Source organism: Diabrotica undecimpunctata, chromosome 1, assembly GCF_040954645.1.
Source record: "Diabrotica undecimpunctata isolate CICGRU chromosome 1, icDiaUnde3, whole genome shotgun sequence".
NCBI classification, from domain to species: domain Eukaryota; kingdom Metazoa; phylum Arthropoda; class Insecta; order Coleoptera; family Chrysomelidae; genus Diabrotica; species Diabrotica undecimpunctata.
In genome coordinates this window covers 166,840,492-166,856,383 of record NC_092803.1, presented here as the reverse complement: position 1 = coordinate 166,856,383, position 15,892 = coordinate 166,840,492, and the positions used below count along the sequence as shown (strand labels likewise).

The window sequence follows — 15,892 nt, the reverse complement described above, 5'->3', positions numbered from 1 at the left end:
AAATAAAGTTTACTACAATTTCTCCTATATTACTTTGATTATCGTTTTGTATCTATGTTTTATTATGATAAATAGGGTTGTTAAAATTATAAAAAGGCTGACTTTGTACTTTTGTTGTTTGAAAGATTTTTCTGTGCGCTTCCATTATTTCTCTGTCTACGTTACTAGAATCAATACTACTTGATCGTTTTTGTTTATAGATTGTATATTTATTGGAAATACCTTCTTGTTCTTTACTTACTGTTGAATAATATTTTCTATATTTATTATTAGCTTCGTAATATATTATATTTTCAGTATTCATTATCTTTCTAATATACTCCTGTTTTTTTCTTTCCCCACAGTTTGCTCCCTTGTCAGTAGGGCTATGTTTTCCTTTGCACAATACACAAAATAAATTGTTTGGATTGGAACAATTTGATTTATTATGTTCTTTACCGCATCTTTCACACCTATATTTTCCCCTACATTGAGCACGTATATACCCAAATCTCAAGCACTTTAAACATTGTAACATTCTGGGTGTGTAATTTTCAACCTCGTATATCATTTTTTCTATTACTACGTTTGTAGGTATAGACTGACCTTTAAATGTTACTATTACAGTTCCAGTTTTTACGTAGATCTTCTTCTTATGGTGCCTATCCGTTACGGATGTTGGACACTAACATGGCTATTCTGACTTTGTTGACTGCTGCCCTGAAAAGTCCGGTAGATAGTAGATCCACTTTCTCGTATCACTTTCCGCTTTATTCTTTTTACATGTAAGACTTCAAACCTCATTCCAAACCTAGGTTGAATTAATGATAAATCATCCTCTTCTATCTCTTTATATACAGATTTTATAACTCCTTTCCCTTGAGTAAAAACGTTGAAATATGTACTGTTTGCTTTTTAAATTTTCAGATTCAATTAATTTATTAGCACTAGCAAAATTATTGAGTTCTACATAATTTTATTCCTACCAATTACCGTAATTTGTGAGATATTTCAGGTACTGAAAGTAAAATGAATCGGGCCTTGCCTATCCTGAGTAATTTGCCGATATTAGCGTTTTTATTTTCTATAATGGTGCATTATCTCCTAATTTATATCTATTATTTAATCTTAAATTTATAACTTTATTTAAATCTGGATTACCTGATCTATCTATTTTATTAAATTGTGTCAAAGCTGCATCGTTATTAAAATTCAAATTGGCTATCTCGTTAGTGCTAGTTGTTTGGTTTTTTCGTTTGTTACCTTATCATTTACTCTAATGTTAATATTATTTTTTAATTCTTCAAATTCCGTCATCCCATCTTCTCCTAATTCTATATAAAATTTCCCTCTATCTGGCGGCTTCGGCGGAATTTGTTCCATGTCGATTTTCGATTTTAGAGACTTCACTTCCTACATTCGAAATATACACTTTTTTACAGACCACTTGTTTAATGTGTCTTTACCACTACAAGTGATACCGTAAAAGTGAAGAAAAATCCTTTAAAATTGATATTTTTTTGTAACAGCTTCAAAATATGCGCCTTTTGATTTGATATTTATTTGACAGTTTTTTACATATTGTTAATAAACAATTACACACAATTAAAAAAATAGTTTATGTACATTGCACGCATATGGTCAGCATCAGAATATTTAGTTTGAAATTATTATTTTGAGGTGCCCGATGTTCCAGAAATAGATTTGGTAACAATATTATGTCAAAATTAATAGCAGAGTTATGTTTTATGATATATTATTGAATATGAATTTACAAATTTCCATAAATAAAATAATCAATCGATAAAATGACCAATTCCGTAATTGGATAAAACTTGAAAATATTATAAAATTACCTATAATTATCGATGCGCCGGTGATCCAAATCATAATTGAACTAAAATATGTTCCATAATATTCCCTTATTAACCAATATACAATATTTATATCATAATCGTTAAGGACAGATGGCAAGGCAAATAGCATGTGAGCAGTAAAACTATAAACTATAGCTGCGACACATATTGTTTTTATATTCCTAGCCTCTTTTGCAACACAGTTTTCGAATAATTCATCTTGGTGTAGAAGCTTTTTTGTATTTTCAGCAATAGTATCAAGGATATTATTAATATTCGAGAGAAATGTGATTATCATAAACATACCAGCACATCCCTAAAATTAAAATTAAATATAAAAGTCCTAAAAGTATTTTCGTGTGGCACAATATTAGTTAAAAATCATGTATATGTATATGGTATTAATATTCAGCAATAATTAGTTATTATAATAGTCCAGTAGTCAGAGAGTTGACCCTGAAAAATCATACGAATAAGAATATTCATTTTGGGACCCCAAAAAAGATGCACAAAAGTTTACCAATTCTACCCCCGGGCTTTCTCCTAAACCGCCCTCGTATGGGAATAAAAACGCAAAAAAATCGATTTGTCAAGAATCTGTATGCCGTAGAAACAATGTTTCAAATAACAAATGTAGCCGAGATAATTTTAAACAAAAATATTTATTAGCAGTTTTCGTGTAGAATAGAATGAACCATTCTCGCAGAAACAACGCTTAAAGCGATCATCGATTGTAAATGTCAGTTACGCGCTCAAAATCAGTGTTCAATAAAATTTTTATCAGCTTCACGGTAAAAATTCGACATCTTTTGATCCAAGTGTCCTGTCGACAAAAATCAAGATGCGTTTTAAAACTTAAAATTAACTCAGTTTTTATGAAAGTATTAAATAAATACACGTGCGCGATTTTTGTCATTTTCTACGATTCTCTTGAGAATAATAGAATTGATTACTTTCATTGACCAGCCGTAGTAAGATTTCCATTTTTAGAGATCAATCTTTAAAACCTAAGACTTGAAATTTCAATTTGGATTTGTATCAACAAATATGAGGCATTTGAAATATGAATAAAAAAGGCAGAATTTAATGTTTTACATTACAAACGATCGCACGTCACGGGAAGTGCCTACAAGAAGACGGTTTTGGCTGTAGTTTATAGCAGAAGTTTGTTTCTTTTGAAAAACGTACTAGTGTAATTGACAAAAAAGTTTTAATTGCTTTAGATCGTTTGTTATGTAAAAGGTTAAATTTAGCGTTTTTTAAGCATATTTCAAATGCCTCACTTTTGTTGCCAAAACTCAAAACTAAAATATGGCTAAACATAGTGGCCAGTCAATGAAAGGGATCGATTGTATTGATCTTATGAGAATCATAAAAAGTGAAAAAATCGCGCCACGTTTATTTATTTAATACCTTTATAAAATCTGAGTTTATTTGCGGCAAATACAAAAATACATACAAAAGCTGAACTTTATCCCTTTAAATGCATCTTGATTTTTGTTGATAAAACACTTGAGTCAAAAGATATCGAATTTAATAGTTCGGAACGGAAGTGATCCAAGTGACGTTGCATACAATTTGAGAAAATGAACAAAACGTGTATTATTAAATTTCTAGATTATGAAACTGATTACGTACACTTTTATTTTTTATTAACTTTGTAGAACAGTTTTATGTTGTAATGACAGTACCTATTATCAGATCAACTGACTTTTGTTTTTGTTTTATTTTGTTTTTATTCCTTGCACTTGGATCACTTCTGTTGAAAGTTTATTTATTCGGGTTAAAATGCTGAAATGTATCAACCTGACAAGTTTATAAAAAATGAATGAATGAAATGTTAAAGTGATCTTTTATTTATTTTCCAAACTAAACAAAAACATTAAAAAAAATTAAGCTATTTCCGTAGACTATTCGTCGACGTATTCGTCTTCTTCTCCACATGGATTTGGTAGGATGTTCTTTTGCTCAGTTTTATCATATTTATTCGAATAGATAGAATCGATGATGTATTGGAGGCACATACTTCAGCATCTTCTTAAGATCTATCATTTTTAGGTACGAAATAGGGTTAGCATTGCTTGTAGTTAGCGGTGGATACAAACTTTTTAAATCAGTAAAATAAGTTGTTATAAGGCTGTTCGTGAAGACTGCAGTTTCATAACAATCTGAATAATTATCGTTAAAGTATATCATATTGTCATTTTTTAGAAATCGGATTTTTTCCATCTTTGAAATCAGAATATCTTACCAGCCAGATTTTTGGGCATTCCTACGGTTTGTGAGATACCATCAATATCTAGGAATTTACCAACCATGTTGTTCACGATAAAGGGTTTCGTTTTCCTACAGTCGGCGACGAGTTTCATCCACTGGTCAGGAGTGTAAACATGCTCTTTTCTCTTTTGTCCCCTTGAAATATGCTAAAAGTCTGAATCATTGGGTAAAAATGTGTGACCAGAAAGCATACGATTACTTCTTCTAAGTTTGGTGCAGCATTAACAAGATACATCATGTAACATAGCATATTCCAATTTCGATTCTGCCCCGTATATGAATCACTAAAAGTGACTAATTTTTTTATATTTTTGGAAACCGCCTTTTTTATATTGGAATGAAGGCAAGATATTACTTTTTGCGAGCAACTGCCACCCGTCGATACATACCACATGTTCATGATTATCTTTTCATTGTCAGGTGAACGCCAAAATTAAAAGTTTGCAATTGTCGAAGATAGTCCACTTCACTCGTTTGGACATAAGGTATTGGTAATGTCCTCTCCAAATCAAATGTTAAAAGACATGTAGTTCCAGATACGTCAAGCGATTCTTCCTTGTAATCGTTCATAAGTTTTCGTGCTTTATTTGCAAGGGAATGGTGATTATCCCTCTGTGTTCTTATTTGAATGCATTTCTCAATGTCCGATTCTGTGGAAAGTTGAACTGTGAATATATCGCAAGTTTTACATGTATGTTTTGTAGATACATAAAAATGAAAATTAAATTGACTGTTAAAGATGTGACAGTAAAATGATGCTTTCTCTAGTTCTTTTCCGTCATCTTCACATTTTGAAACGTAGAGTTTATATAGTTGAGACCTACAAAGAGTAGGTGGCAAGTACTGACGTTTACTAGAACGTTGACCATAGTGACTAGTGTAGCGAGGAAAACTTTTAATATGGTCTTTAATGTTGTCGACAACTTCATAGCTTTTTTTGTTTCCAGATGGCCCTTTCCTCATTGATCTGGTGAAGGTATATTTGTGATTGCATCATTTTTATGTCTAAGTGCATAATCCAGTCTTTTGTTGCTGATCTGAACTACTGAAAGTAAAAATTTCTTACAAATTACTCATTAAACATGAATTGACGAGTCGATTGCTTATGGCTTGGTCTGCGATTAGTTCGATTCTTTCGTCTTTTTGGTGTACATAACTTGACTGTTCCACAAATCCAAATAGTTTTCCCATTCCAATTGAGGTTATAAAAACATCCATGTATTGTTTTTTGCGTGTCTATGCTGATTTTGCTTGCGCATTGTCTTTTGCATTGGCAATCAACATGACAAAAATTTTTGGCAGGTACAGTCTTGCCTTTGTAGTTTACATACTCTTCGCCGCGGTTTCTTTTTGCCTTAATTATATTACGTTTCCATGCTGTGGTATTCTGACGTTTCTTTATACATACGGAGAGAGGAAACAATTTAACAATTGGCAGCTGACAAGTTCAACAATCAATAAAATACGCGGAGATAGGTTACGTTCACGTGCTCTTTGGATCACTTCTGTCTGCAGCATACAACAGAGTTAAAGTGATCCAAAGAGCATGTGCGTACATGGATTACTTTTGAGCGGAGACAATTTTATAAATTCATACAACAGAAATAGGCACCAAAGGTATAGTACATATTAAGAATAACATGTGATGTGGTTTAGTTCTGCAATAAGTTAAAGTCGGTATCGTGGAGGTCAGAAATGGGTCTAAGGCAAAACTAACAAAAAAGTCACTTGGATCACTTCTGTTCCAAACCATCCAATTTTTACCGTCGAGCTGATAAAATTTTTATTAAACATTGGCTTCGCGCGCGAAATCGACGTTCGCTTCAAGCGTTGTTTCTGAGAGAACGGTTTATTTTACACAAAAAGTGCTCATAAACATATTAGTTTAAAATTATCTCAGCTACATTTTTTATTTCATGGTTTTAAGATCCCTCTATACGTCGTCTATCCATCTTTTATGGGGCCTTCCTACAGGAATGCCTTTCTACGGCGTACAGATTCTTGGTAAATCGATTTTTTTGCGTTTTTACCCACCTACGAGGGGGTTTTAGGGTTAAGCCCGGGGGTAAAAGTGGTACACATTTCTGCATATTTTTTAGGGTTTCAAAATTAATGTTCTCGCCAACATTCAGTTTGTTTGTATGATTTTTGAAAGTTCAGTGGCATTTTCGTCTCTGACGTCTGGAGTATAAAAAATATATTTTATATATTTTTTGATGTTTCGACTTCCACTCTCGGGAAATCATGGTAATAATAAAAATATGGAATATTATCATTACCGGTTGAAGTATAGCGAATGTCGCTAAATAAGGATTTAGAGCCTTCCAAGTACCACATTTGTTGAACAATAAAATTGCTGCTATAATTGATTGAAGTTCTATAACGACAAGCGCAAGTATTAAACATGCAGCTAAAACCCTATAATGTTGTTCTTTAGCTCCAAAAGATATAAGTTGTCTTACAATTTTTAATTCATCACCTGAAATCATGATTTTTAAATAGATTAGAAAGATTGTTTTGTAAAAATTATAGCTATTGTACAATTGTGCTATAAAAACAGAAAAGCGAATAAATAAAAAATTCTGATATATCACCCGGAGGAGCGGATTCGCTAAAATTAACAAAAAAGTTCAAGTACATATAATATTTTAATAGGGTTGGAATAATAAATATAAAATTAAATATCGTATCATATATTTAATACTTATTTATATCTGTGTAGCTATAGGTATGTTATTATGTACAATGAAATAAGAGAAATGAACAAACTAAAGAAATTAAGGAAAATAATGTTAATAACAGTAAGAGATTAAAAGTGTGGTAGCAAAAATCAGAATTAAAAAAGATAACATAATAAAATTAGAAACAATAACATAAAAAAATAAAATTTGAAGTTTAGATGGAAAAAAATAATTACAAATTACAATTCTGTCACTATCGCTGTCATCTTCAGTAGAATCGTCATCATCTAATGTTATAATTATTGGTTTTATGTGAGGTTAATGTTCTGTAATGATCTTCCGTTTTTATAACATGTGAAACACAATTTTGTCACAGTGTTAGGTAAATCTTTTTTATTTCTTCTACAACATGTGATACCGATTGGCTACTAAATTTGGGACAGCAGTTGTTTCGCCGTAAACTTCCCTTAAGTTGGCTCCAGATTAATTCAATAGGGTTGAAAACATAGTAATAAGGAGGTAATCGCAATATAATATGACCATCACGTTTGGGTAATTCGTCTATAACAAACTGTTTCTCAAATACTTTTGTGTGAAGAACTTCCAACATTTCTTTTATATGTTTATATGTTCTTTGTATATGTTTCTTCAACGTACAAATCATTTTCATACAAAAAATCCGATATTTGTTTTTTCGTCGAGCCTATACTGGGAATTTTTCTAATTTTTTCGCTGTGATACGTCGCGTTATCCATTACAATGACACTTCTTGGAGGCAAATTTGGCAACACTTTCTTTTCAAACCATTTCTTAAAAAAAATTACTCGTCATATTTTCATGGTAATCCAGTTTTAAATTTTTAATGTTTTTTGCCGATAGTAAAAAACTTTCTCCTCCAAGCCAGCCATTTTTGGATCCAATGTTCAGAATAATTATTCGCTGACCTCTATTAATTGAATAATTGGGTGCACACTTAAAAGAGTCGTCTGTCCAACCTTTTTGAGCAGTATCGTGGGTATCGAACCATGTTTCATCCATATCCATATAAAATATCGTCCTTCCTTCATCTCTAAATTAAGATATAGCATCCAAGTAGTCGTTTCTCCAGTTAATAAGTCGAGGGGAATCCATTATTGATGATCGCTTATTAATTTTCTTGTTTCGAAAACTAATGTGATTCAAAAACTTTCATAAATTTGAAGGTGAATACGTAATAGAATAGTCTTTAACAAGTTGATCGTAGATCATACTAAGCGTTGGAACTAGGTTCTTTGAATAGAAATTATAAACTGCTCTTCTAATTACCTCAGCGTCGTTTTCGTTTACTGCTTTATATGTAGAAAAGTCACTCCGCTTTTTACGAGGTTGAATTCTATCTGTAACAATTTTTCACACTGTTATGGCATCCTTGTCAATCGAGATGTTGCCTTGATGAGAAATTTACCGTCTTTTGGATTTGGATTATCTTCTTTTACTGTTTGATAAACATTCCTAATAATTTCTTTGGCATCATCAAATAAATGTAAACGTGTTTTACACTTAGCACTAGCTTCACCGATTCCTGACATTTTACTTGAATAGTCGTATCAATAATAATCACCGATCTAAATGCAAGAAAATAACTGCCTGAATGTGCAAATGTCAGACTTAAATATGTTTGCCCCCTTTCATAATGTTTCATAAATTATGTTTTCTAGATAAATAAATGATACCTAAATACCTATTAGCACGAGAATTATAATGTGTAAAGCTATAGAATAAAAATAAGAGGTATACCTTATCTTTAACTAATATACTTGCTAATGATTTTTTAATTTTTGTTGCTTCATTATTGAAAGTCTATTTTATTTAAAGTGAAAACGACATAAAACAGATAATATTCTAACTCCATAAAATTCAAGTAATGAGCCCGTTGAACATGAAAATTGTTTGTGATCGTTAATAATAATTGATTCCAAGAAACTTAATTTCTTAATCTTGGACTCTGAAATAGAAAAAAGAATAGATGCCTTTGAGATGTATATATACAGACGAATGTTGAGGATTCCGTGGGTACAAAGAGTTACTAATGTTGAGGTACTTCGTCGCATGTGTAAACAAAAAGAATTACTAATAATAATCAAAGAGAGGAAAATGCAATACTTGGGTCATGTGTTGAGAGGCGAAAGATATGAATTACTTCAAGTTATACTGGAAGGAAAAGTACAGGGCAAAAGATCAGTAGGAAGACGCCAGAACTTGTGGCTGAAAGACCTGAGGAGATGGTTCGACCGCTCATCCGCAGAGATCTTTCACGCAGCAGTTTCCAAAACTACAATTGCCATTTGGATCGCCAACCTTCGAAAGGAGATGGTGCAATGAGAATAGAAGAACTTAATTTAAGATGAGTAAATCAGATGAGTAAGCAAAGATGACTAATTCGTGTATAGCAGAATTTTTTCTAATACGAAGCATTGTGTAGAAATTTTAATCTTAACAATTTTTTTGCACTGATAGGTAAGGAGTCAGTTCTGTAAATAATATAAAGTCCGGTCCTAGTAAGCTGTTCTAAAACTATTCTACCCATCGCAAAGACAATTGAGAGCTTAGTAACATCAATAGGTGTTGTTCATTATTATAATACTGCTGTCGACTGTCATCCCACCAGCCTCAGGCCAAATTGCTTATATCTTAAACCATACTATAATTTTCTCATTTATAATTTTATATATTCTGTCCTATTCTTCTTTACCTACCACCTCTAATGGAGGTTGGCCATGATTTCTGCAAATTCGTCTTTATCCTGTGCTTTTTTATTAGGGTTTGAAGGTCTAACTATGTCCAATCCTTAACTTTATGCAGCCAAGTTATTTGTCGTCTGCGAGGACTACGCTGTCCTATTTTTCCTTCCATTATTAGTTGAAAGAAGATATATTTTTGGTGTGTGAATTTATATCCAAGATAAAGTGTTTTCCGCTTTTTAATAAGTTCTACAATTTCACGATCTCTATTCATAGTCTTAATACTTCTTTATTTCTAATATAGTCAGTCTATGGAATTTTTAGAATTGGCGGAATCTCCATATCACAAAGTTTTTCAGCGTTCCAACAAGCTAATTGTCAACAATTGTGAAGCGATTGTTCTGTACTATTCTTCTTCTTCTTGTGCCACTCGTATCGGAGATTGGAAATCATCAAGGCTATCCTGACTTTGTTTACAGCTCTGTACTATTGGAGACAAATAATCATTCACCCATGTAAATCACATTCAGAAAAATGTAAGGAACTAGAGGACTTACAAACCAAATATGACAACTTCAACTTGCATAACAAATTCAAAAAAATATATTGACTAAAAATATAGCTCACACATACTGAAAGATCTAGAAAAAAATAATGTGCAATGTAACGATACGCATCGCCTTGGTCCCATCAGCGCTCCTTACGCACGCACTCACACCACAAGTTCACCACAAGACAGAATTGAGTTACGCTAGAGTGCTGATCTAATGGGAACTCCACCGGGACTCCACCGGTGTTGACTGAAGGCGAACCGTCAGGAGTGTTTATCTGATAACAACTCCACTAGCCCTATAGTAGTAAGTGAAGTCCAACCGCTTCTGCTAGAGTATTGATCTAGTGGCAGTTCCGCACCCGATCTTTGAGTATTGATCTGAGATAGACCTTCTTTCCCGTTGTTAAGTGTTCATTAGTCACTTTCCGCTCCTCGCCGGACCCGTTCCACTTCTATTCCTCTGACTCGTACTTTCTTCGTTCGCTGCGTGTATATTAACACATCGTAACTGTCGTTTCAATTGTATAACATTAATTATACTTTATCGTTAGTAGGTATTAAACGGTGAGTTGCAGAGCCATGCTGTCGCCGTTGGATTAGAGTTTGATCATTATTATCTTGAATATAATTACATTTTATTATTTATTTGTTCTAAATACATTTTTATTTTAATTAAACCTGAGTTTAACTGAGTCTGCCGTCTAAAAAAGCTACCGACCACAGCAAACATAACAAAAACAGTTTAAGTGGAGACATAGTACCCGATACACATAAACTAGAAGTTCTTCATGCAAAAGTATCACAATAAATTTGCTGGTCCACATGAAGCGAGTTGTTAAGACTACTCAAAGACGAAAATCTAGATATTTTGGTGGTGGTAGTTAATTATATACATTAGGAATACGCAATTAGACTTACGTGACTATGTGGACGCAATAGAATTACTAGTTCTTATTGTTTTTATTCAAATAGTCGTAGATATCATTTAAGAACTTACGTCTACTTTGTAAACTACAACAGAGCCTCTGATGGTATTAAACATGATAAACTAATAAAAATTGTAGAAACAAAAAGATACTGGATATAAGAAAACCCTTATTAAATTTCGGCATAATTTCAATCTTGTTTCTTCTATAATATTAATCTTTCGTTTTATAGCGTTTTCTGTCTTCATCTGCACTGTACGTTATAATAGATATCGCTAATTATTTATGTATGTCTGTGTTTTGGTTTTTATTCCCATGTGTCTATATTACCAGGTGGACTTTAGTTGTGTAATTTTTATTGAAGTTATACTTCTATATGTGCGTTTGACGTTGGAAATTTGTACGGGAGTGAATCGGCAAAATCATTACATATGTAAGATATATGTAAGAGAGAGACAGAAGATATATTTTCTCTCTCTCTCTCTTTCTCTCTCGAGAATAAAAATCTCTTATTAATATTATTATTATTTTTCCATTCTGTTCAGATTTGTCTTCCTTCAGCTTCGTTAGGCATGTTAAATTATAAATTAAAACTTGTAAATATCTCAAAAAAGTTCACATGTGTACTTATATACACAACAAAAAATAATTAAATTTTGTATCTGTCAATGTCAGACAAATTGACAGTTGTATCACGAAACAATATTTTTCTTTTATTAATATTATTATCATGGTAAATTAAACATATGCGTAAGTAAGTTGTGTGTATTATCATTTTTAAATACTTATGAATATTGCATTTTAATTTGTATTGTATTATTATATTGAATTATGTTGCAGTGTATTGTATTGTATTTTTATATTAATAACAAAATAAACAATGAATTTTACTGCAGAATATGTGTAAAAATTTTTTTGTGCATTCAACTCCTTTCATACATATATGAAAATAAAAATATATATTTTCATCAAAATATTGATTCAATCCTTCGTTTACTATACTCCTATTGCAGGTCAAATGTTGTTTATATACAGCAAACGATGCACCATATACCTATATACCTAATTCTGGTTCTCTTTCTGCTCTCTCTTACCTATAGCATTACATATGTAATGATTGTGCAGATTGGCTCCCATATAAATTTGTAACGGCGAACGCTTGTATAGAAGTATAACTTCTACCGGCAGTCCCACTTAACTCCCGCACCCGTTTTTTTTGTCATCATTAATTGTTGGTCGACCAGATCGTTTGACATCTTGAACACTACCTGTTTTTTTTAACTTCCGAGGAAAGCTTCCTCAAATAAGCTCTAGATGTAGGGAGATCGGGGTACCTCTCGTTAAAAAGACGTTCCGCTGCATGGAAATTATTTCCACATTCACCAATTATTAACACAACTGCTACTTTGTCGGCTAAAATACGTACCATTCTGCCTTTGTAAAATTTAAACGTCTCGTTAAACAATAATTAAACTAAATATTAACCAAGAACAACTAACTAAAAACAACTTGACTAAACGTGAATTGGCTAAACTAAGCAGAAACAAAAACTAAATATTTAGGTATAAACGCGTTGACAAACTAAAAATAACTAGAGAATTGACTAAACTAAGTAGAAACAGAAACCAAATATTGAGCTATAAGCGCTTTTGCAAACTAAAAACAACTATGGTTTGTTTTTTAACCAGTGGGGGTAATTCAAATTTACCGCGGCTTAGTGTTTGTTTGTAATTGGTCCAACCGCGGGCAAGTTTACTCCACTAAATTATGACATTTTGACACTAATGACATTTATGAAATTTTAAAATTCAAAATTTATATCGACGATTTTTTGTATTTTCTGTGTTGTAAAGTGTTGTAAAGTGTAGAACATTTTATAATAAATAAAGTCAATAAATTAGATTTATAAATATAGTTCAATGGTCTCAGAAGTGGGATATATTTTAAATAAATTGTAAAAATGACTACGATTTATGAGCTCACAGTTGCGAATTTAATTAGACATAATAATTTAATTTTGAGAACGATTTCCGAAGTGGAAATTGAAACGTCAATAAACGTATTTTAACCTTTAATTGTGGCTTATTCCCATTTAAATAGTAATTGACAGAGAATTAGTTTCTACCTTAAAAAAGGCTGATTTAGTCCAACGACTAAAATACGCTTTGGAGGAAGAGGGTTTAGACCCGGAAACTTATATATTTATATATATTATATATATTATATATATATTATATATTATTAAGACAAACATGCTGCTGTCATCTCGTCCATTTCGAAAGCTTCTGGTGATGTGGCCAAAGTTTCTGCTAACATCTCTAAAGTCACTTCTGAGATGTCTGCCTTCGACGATACAATATCTTCGTTAAAAAACCAAGTTGCTGCCGATATGTTGGCCTTCGAAGAAAAGATGAAAGAGATGCAAAGGAAGATGGAGGAAACAGGGACAGCAGAGAGAGGAGACAATCCAATTACAGTAGAGACAAAAGAAGGTGAGACGAAGGTGATAAGTTGGAAACACGGCCGAAATTTGAAGGAAGTGGAGGTTCTGTCCATGTTAAAGTTCCAACTTTCAACGGAAAATCGTCATGGAACAACTAGGTTCAGTACGTGTCCTAGCGAAATAGGACACGTACGAAGTTCATGTTAGCACCCTAGGTACGACGCAAATCAAGAAACTCACCATCAGGAAAACTAAAGTGGGTTGGCCTTAGGGGGGCAGCTTCGACCCGGAACTTTTCCAAAGACCCTCTCATACTAATATCTTCTTTGAAATGTCGTGAAGATAGTGTATATGTAGATAGAGAAATAAATGGTAAAAGACATACGTTATTGGTGGATACCCCGAGCAACCAGAACCATTATACGACCGACAGTTATAAACAGCCATAAAAAACTGTTACCAACCAGGTTGCGACTTCGGACCGCTACAGGTGAAAATGCCAACATTCATGTATAAATCCCGGTACAATTAGGAATTGGAGCAGAAAAGTTCTTCCATACTGTTATAGTTGCTGACATCGAAAAGGATGTTATACTAGGAATGGACGTAATGAATATGCATGGATTCCAATGGGATTTTAAGAATAAGGTAATCAAAGTTGGTAACGAGGAGGTATTTCTTCATCCACATTATGACAACACTGTGCAAGCAGCCGTTAAAGAAGAAACAGTCGTGCCTGCGAGAAGTAAAACGATCATAGTAGCGCGGTTACAGGGAATTGTGGACTAAGGGACACCTGTTATGATGGAGCCTTGGAACCATGACGAGGTTAGTCGGGCAATCATAATTGGAAAGGAATTGGTGACTTCGGCTAAAGAAATACCTATGAGACTTATCAATGTCAATGACTACCCAGTTACCATCAAGAAACAGACAAAAGTAGGAACTTGTGTGCCTGTGACATCCGTAATCCTTCAGACGACAACATCCAATAATTCCAACGACAAATTCGACCTCCTGTGACATTTTATGCCTGGTTTATCTAGATGACATAATCGTCTTGGGGGAGACATTTCAAAATCATCTGATGAATTTAGAAAACGTTTTTAATTGACTTAAAGCTGCCCAATTGATATAAAACCCCAGTAAGTGCCAGCTATTTCAAGGTAAAGTCAATTATCTGGGTCATATAGTCAGTAAAGAAGGAGTGGGCGTGGATAAAAGAAAAATCGATTCCATTATAGAATGGCCAGAACCAACTGACAAACATCAAGTGAGAAGTTTTCTTGGACTATGTACTTACTACCGGAGGTTTATTAAGAAGTTTGCAGATATCAATAAGCCATTAACGCGACTTACAGAGGAAGCAAGAGATTACCGCTAGGATACAGACTGCCAAAATGCATTTGAGACCTTGAAAAAGCATTTAATCACAGCACCAATTTTAGGGTACCCACTTCCAGAAGGAAAGTTCATCTTAGATACAGATGCAAGTAATGTGGGAATTGGAGGAGTGCTATCTCAGATTCAAGGACAGGAACGAGTCCTTGAATATTTTAGTAAAGTTCTTTCAAAATCTGAGCGGAATTATTGCGTCACGAGAAGAGAACTTCTAGCAGTAGTGAAATTAGTAGAGCACTTACATCAATACCTCTATGGAAGGAAGTTTTTAATACGAACCGACCATGCCGCCCTTAAGTGGTTAATGTAGTTTAAGAATCCAGAGGGTCAGATAGGCAGATGGATCGAACGACTCCAAGAATACGATTTCAAGATTGAGCAGAAGGACATGCCCAGCAGAGTGTTTTCACTGCAATAAAACGGAATCCAAGGAAGCAGCAGTGCTAAGAACGACGATGGTCAACGACGACTGGACGCCTACTAAGATAAGGGAAGAACAAGAGAGAGATCCAGTTATACAGAAAATCCGAAAATGGAAAGAGGAAAACCGTCGACCACCTTGGCAGGAAATATCAAACCTATGCTCAGTAGTTAAGACGTATTGGGCCCAGTGGGACTCATTTATAATCGAAGATGGCTTGCTCAAACGAGTACTGGAAAATGATGACGGTTCAGAGAAGAAAAGAGAGCTGGTGATCCCAAAGATCAGAATAGCCGAAGTACTTCGTCAGTTATACGACAGTCCATCAGAAGGGCATTTCGGTGTAAAGAAAACCCTTCAGCGAATTCGGAAACGGTTTTATTGGATGAATAGTTCCGATGACGTAAAAGACTGGTGTAAGAAATTTAATATTTGTTCTACGAGTAACGGGCCTTACCGAAAAAGGAGAGCTCCTATGAGACAATATAATGTTGAAAGCCCGTTTGAAAGAATAGCTTTGGACATTGCTGGGCCATTTTCAGAAAGTGAAAATGGAGGCAAGTACATGTTGGTAGTAATGGATTACTTCACTAAGTGGGTCGAGATTTACGCACTTCCAGAACAGAAGGCCTCCA

General features: G+C 33.5%; 2 protein-coding genes across 2 annotated transcripts in view; one reads left to right on the top strand and one right to left on the bottom strand.

The window, feature by feature from the left end:
* Positions 1-15,892, top strand: part of LOC140432522 (fatty acid synthase-like) — a 109,022-nt gene that overhangs the window by 17,427 nt on the left and 75,703 nt on the right. The window lies entirely within an intron of this gene.
* The window catches only part of LOC140436280 (zinc finger MYM-type protein 6-like), a 28,370-nt gene that overhangs the window by 10,668 nt on the left and 1,810 nt on the right, over positions 1-15,892 (bottom strand). The window contains exons 2-3 of the mRNA XM_072524990.1: positions 6,392-6,591; positions 1,836-2,151 (exon numbers count right to left, since the gene is read on the bottom strand). Coding sequence (XP_072381091.1) covers positions 1,836-2,151; positions 6,392-6,591 — 516 coding nt within the window. The remainder of the gene's footprint in view (positions 1-1,835; positions 2,152-6,391; positions 6,592-15,892) is intronic.